This window comes from Dryobates pubescens, chromosome Z, assembly GCF_014839835.1.
Source record: "Dryobates pubescens isolate bDryPub1 chromosome Z, bDryPub1.pri, whole genome shotgun sequence".
Taxonomy (NCBI): domain Eukaryota; kingdom Metazoa; phylum Chordata; class Aves; order Piciformes; family Picidae; genus Dryobates; species Dryobates pubescens.
The window spans coordinates 56,692,447-56,698,446 of NC_071657.1; the positions used below are offsets into that span (position 1 = coordinate 56,692,447).

At 38.9% G+C, this 6,000-nt stretch overlaps 1 protein-coding gene across 1 annotated transcript; it reads right to left on the reverse strand.

Moving 5' to 3' along the window:
• Positions 1-3,860: 3,860 nt before the first annotated feature.
• Positions 3,861-5,625, reverse strand: TMEM252 (transmembrane protein 252). The gene is given in 3 exon segments (XM_009901757.2): positions 3,861-4,218; positions 5,280-5,607; positions 5,610-5,625. Coding segments are annotated over 3 exon segments (702 nt in total).
• Between the last annotated feature and the right edge of the window lie 375 nt (positions 5,626-6,000).

Below are 6,000 nucleotides of genomic sequence, written 5' to 3' on the forward strand. Positions count from 1 at the left end.
GCAAGCAGGGTAAAATTAGCAATATAACAAAAACTTAATAAAATCAGCAATCCATTTTTGATAAGAGATTTTACCTATCCAGGTAAGCTCCATCCATCAAAGATCTTCTTCAATCCAAAAAAAGGTCTGGTCTTGTTGAATCTTTGCTGTTCAATCCATTAGGGGTTTTTACTCACTGGTGGATGGAACTAGATTTGTCAGGAAGATTCATGAAACACATTCCATCAAAGTCTTCACACTTGTCCATGGACAAGTAACAAGAACTCCAAGGCAGCCCTATCCTGTAAAGTGGCATGTCTAATGGATTGATGTTCAGTAGCCAAATCACTTAATAGCTCTGATGTGATATTGTTTTGTTTTGCTAACCAATAACTCATTCTACTTAACTGCATAAGTGCTTTCGCAGCAGCTGCTAGAGGAGTAAAGATGCTAGCTACTATTATTTCCCCTTTATTCCACAAATCTAGGTCATCCCTACAATTACTATTCATAATGAGGCTTCTCCTGTGTTTGTGAGAGGCCAGCTGGGTATGGTTTAATATCATAATAATATTAGGTGTTAACAGAGTAAGGCGTCCCACAGGGCAAGGTCCTCCTGTCATCCTAGTGAGCAAGCCAGGCCAAGCTTGATCTCCACAGATAAGAAAAATTCCTAGGGTTACTTTTCTAGGCCAATCAGTACTTGAGACTCCTTTACCTTTTTCTTTCCTAAAAAGTAACCTTACAATGGAATAATTTCTAAAAATAGGATTTGCTGGAGTAATAGCTTGTGTCCAGATGTTTTTCCTAGGATTCTTGGTATCCGTTATTTCTGAATAACTGAAGTAGGTTGATGCTGGCATTTTTACGCTACCTAAGATTTCTGTTTCTTGTGGTTCTGCATTGATCTTATCCGGGTAATTATTCCACATATTCATTTCTTCAATGCACATTGTCATATTATTTTAACATTTTAGTTTGGGCAATTGTGAAGTTATTTCCGTTACTACCTCTGAGGGATCTGCTAATGGGATTGCTACCAGACATGTATGAAATGGTTGTTCTGGTTGTGCAATGGAGGCAAAAAGCTAGTTTGATTCAAGGCCTTAACTAAGGTTACCCATATATTGTTACTGTTCCATGGAATTAATTTAGAAGGGTGGTACTCAGTTAATGGATAACTCATTGTTATGGTAATTATTACAGAGAGTATTAGAAGCTTCATCATTCTCTGATCTCAGGAATCTTGTGTTGCTTCCTCAGAAGGTTTGGTAAGGGCTGGTCTAACACTTTGTGCTGGGATCCACTTGGGTCCTGAATCTGTTAAAACGCAAGCATATCCCTTTCCCCACATTAATAAATCGTAAGGGCCTTCCCATCTACCATCACACAGAGACTTTATGTAGACCTTGGCTTTCTGGGGAACTTGTTGTGAGATCTTTGGACTGCAGTGAGGCAAAATGAGAATGAATTATCGGTGTTTCTGCTTCTGTAAAAGAAAGAAAATTCAATACATATAATGCTTTATTGAGTCTGTTCTGAGGAGTTTCCCCAACCATTCCCCCTTTTTGTTTTTCTAACTATTCTTTTAATGTACAGTGAGTGCGTTTCACAATTGCTTGACCTGTAGGGGAATGTGGGATACCAGTTAAACTGTTACGCCCCGTTGTTTTACAAGTTGTTGAGTTTTCTGAGAGATAGATCCAGGACCATTATTGGATTTGATAGTGTGAGAAACTCCTAATACTGCAAGCAGAACTCTGAACATTTCTGCTCTGTTAACTTTGATCCCACCTTGATCCCCCTCTCAGGATTCCAGCTCCCCCATCTCACAGTTGCCACAGCAAAGGCCTTTGCATGCCCGCTCATTTGTGCTGGTGTAGGTATTAGGACAGCTGCCCACCTTTGCTGGCACTTGTGGTGGGTTGAAGTTTCCCCAGCATTAACTTTTAGGCCAGACCAACTCAGTTAGAAGCAAAGGAAGCTGTATTTACAAGCAAAAACTACACTTTACAATGGAATGCAATTAATATGCATAAAATATACAGTATTTACAATATTATACAGATATTTACAATTAGCAAATAACAAGGAAACCTCTCTGGTCCAAAAGACCAGGGAAGCTGCTCCACTGCCCCCCAACAAAACCTCCCCCACCCCCTCCTGTACCAGAGAGAGAAAAAAGAAGACTTGGGAGAAAGCAGTGTTAGTTTTCATCTCAAAGTCAGCCAGAAGTGTTTCTATCTTCTGGGCAAAGCAGAACAGCCAAGATCAGAGAAGAGAAAAGGAAAGAGAAAGTGAAATGTGAGGAATTGTTACGATACAGCTCCTTTTACCCCAGACATTTATCCAATTAATTTGTTTAGAATAATCTTTTGTTTTCCTTCTTGCACCCAATAGTGATTTATTTATAATTTTCTACTTCTCTGCTCGAAATCTGCATCTTAATTTTAAAGGCATAGCCTAAAACTACCACAGCTCTTCAATCACCCGTGTCAGGAAGTTGTTGTCAAGTCACTAAAAGAATCCATTCTGTTCTGAAGCCTCAGACTGACCCCTTCATATCCTCCAAGCCGAAGAAAATTCCTTTTAATCTAAAACTTCCAGCTGCTTTTTTTGGCAAAGATTACTTAATTCATGCTAATAAAATTGATCAAAAGGAAACAGTTTAAAAGCTTTTGCTGCTTTAAGATTCTTGAATCTTTTGAGCTAATTGCCCACACCATTTTCAAAGTAGTCCATAGCTAGATAATCAGCTGAAAAGACAAACAGGAAAACTGATAGTACAATGTAAAATATTAGATATTGACCAACAACCAAAACTTCACTTACAGTCAAAGTTGTAGGTCCAAATCTGAGGGAACCTTCTTGAAATTTTTCTTGTAACCTGGAATTATGGGTGACAGTGGCCTGGACACAAATTTGCCTCAGGGACTTTTTGTGGAAGGCAGGAAGCTGGTAAAATATTAAGGATGAATCCAAGCCTGTCCTCTTTATGGCACTTGCGACCAAACCACAAGGCCAACAAATAGGATACAGGACCCTTTTTAGTTCCCACAGACTCAACATGCAGTGGAAACATGGGCTTTTAGACACAGTTCAGAGGACTCAGAGGCGGTTTTTCCTCCTTCATTTGTTAGTTCCCTCTGAGGAGCTGTGGGCATAACCTAGATATTTAGCAGCTAGGAACTGTATTGTATTCTGTGCTTAGCCTCAATCAGGGATACCATGTGTCATATAAGCAAATAAGAGGCATTTGTTATAAATACAAAATTTATTCATTAATTCCATAGTAAAATATCAGCTGTGGTACATCAAAATAACACAAGTAACTTGAAAGACATACAAAACAAAAATAATGAGTTACAGTGACTAGAATAGAATAGAATAGAATAGAATAGAATAGAATAAACCAGGTTGGAAGAGACCTTCAAGATCATCGCGTCCAACCCATCAACCAATCCAACCCACCTGAACAACTAATTTACAGTTTCCAAACAAAGGCTCAGTTAATAGTTTTCCTAAGTCAGCTAATGTTACAAAACCACGGAAGAGGACTTTCAGCCAAACTACTTATGAGTAACAAGGCATTTAAGACTTCATTTGTCTTGTAGTATAAGAAACTCTTGCTGCCAGCAGTATTGACTTTTAGAAGATACAGCCTGATCATTTTTATCTGTACAGAGATTGATTCTGCTTTAAAATACTGAGCTTTGAAATACTGAGCTTTGAAATACCAAGTTTTGAAATACCTCTTTTTATATATCCCCTCCCACTCCTCTCAAACACACAAATGCTCCTGATCATCTTCTAGTTAGTTTCTTCATTTCAGGATCACTGGCCCAGGTCTTCAAATTTCCCTGGTTCACAGGTACAGGATTTTACTCCCTGCCTGTCTGAAACTTTCTGTCAGGTGCTGCTCTTTCTGATGTCTCTTCACAGTCTGTATTCCATTGGTATCTGTTTTCTAGTGTGGATGGATGCAAATGTGACTTTGCTTTGAGGCTTGAGTCTTGGTCACATCTTTGCTGCTGCTGTAGCTCTTCCACAGATAATTCATATGGTGGTGGCTGTTCCTGCTCATAAGTTTCACTGATGAACTCTGCGCTGCTTTTGCTATATAGAGGTGGAGGGATATGGATGACTTCTTGCTCTTTTAGTGTGGAGGCAACAGGCAGTGGAAAGGTCTGTTTTTCAGGATCTGTGCTGTCTTCGTAAGAAGGGGGATAGAAGTCAGGCCTGAATAAAAACCAAATCCCAAACCAAAAAGAAATAGATCATGATGAAATGTGATTTATCTCAGCAAGCTTGGTTTGATGCATTGTCTGTTGTGCTTTCAAAGTATAAATGGAAAACTAAGTAGTTTTGGAGCAATGAAATATATTAAAAGACAAAAACTGGCATAGATGGGATGATCATCCGTGCTTTCTGAAAAATATTTTACTAAAATACAGCATTCTATAAAGGAGAGACTTCCCCATGAGAGTTCCCATTCACAGCATACACACACACATGTGAGCATTTCAAGAAGTGCCCAAGGAAAGTTTGATTTGGAAGAAGGAGGAGATCACTGTCCAAAATAGGTTAAATTGTTATTTGTTAAGAAATCAATCATCATCATAATAACAACAACAGGAACAATAATATTCTAAGGTTTTAAAATACATTATGCCTTTCTGCTTATCCAACCAAAATATGATGAATGTTGCTGTTACAGTGCTTTTTTAGATCTCATTGTTGCTGTTTCCGATGCGGTTTCCACAACAGTTGGGGAAAAGTAATTTGTATCTAGTGACCCTGTTAAAGACTTTTGTCAGGCCTAGAGCAAACCAGTTGAAGGAACATTCTGTCTAAAAAGCATGAGGCCTTTCTTGGAAATAGCGAGGACACAAGTAACTAGTGATATTAGCATATATCTCACAGCAGTGCATCTGGAATTTTCTATTTAGATGGAATTGATGATGCTCCTGCAGGATCTCTGTGAAGTCAGTGTAGCTGCACCTGCTTCCTACATGCATGTTTTTGGACCTGTCTCTGCAACCTGCCACATTTCCTGTAGTATACCTTACCTAATGTATATTACTTTTTCTTTGTTTTAACAAATTACTGTCTGCACATTGCTGCTTGCTCTAGCAAATAAGATTCCAGGCAACAACAATTCTCTCCACAGAAACAAAATAAAAGTGACATAGTTTTTATTTTCTAAGAACTTTGTGCTGTTTCTTTTTTTCCCCACTGTATATATACACAAAACAGTATCCCTCATTCTCAATTCAGGAGCTCCATTCTGCAATGCCTACCTGTCTATGGTGCTGACATGTAGCTCTCCATGCCTGGGATTCTGTGTGAAGATGCTGCTGTGAGCCCTGTATTTCAAGACTTCGTGGAAAGTGCTCCAGAAAATGCCAGTCACAAGAAGAAAGAACCCCAAAGCTAATATGCAGTAAAACACCAGCTCATTATTTCCACACCTGCATGTGGAGGAATTTGTGGAAGTACAAAGAACTCCCAGGCAAACAGTGGAGAAACCAAGTAAGAGCACAGAAAGACGAATGAAGGTGAAAACAGCATTTGGCATCTTCCCCAGCAGACCCAGCACTTGGTGCATCTCTATTGTTTGTTGGCTGTCTTAGCTGTGCTTCTCATCTTCATGCACTGGTGTTTTGTACATATCAGAAATAACTGGCCTTTGAACAATTGGGAGAAATGGGCAGTTTTAAGATACTCATTAACTCTTCAAGATACTCATAATCTCTTGAGATTAATTTGTAATCCCAAACCTATTTCCTGCGCTGTTCCTTTGCTGCTGCCACCTCCAGAGTGCATGCTGGGCTGCTGCATCCATTGTGTGTTACAAACTGCAATGATTTACACACTTTATTAGCTTATTACTGCAACCTGAAATTAGTTGTTTCAAAGAAAGAAAATAAGAGAAAAAGAAAACACTGTTCATAAATCCCTGTGAAAAGTCTGAAGGGAAAATAGGATCCTTTCTAAATCATCCATTTTAATCTTTCATTG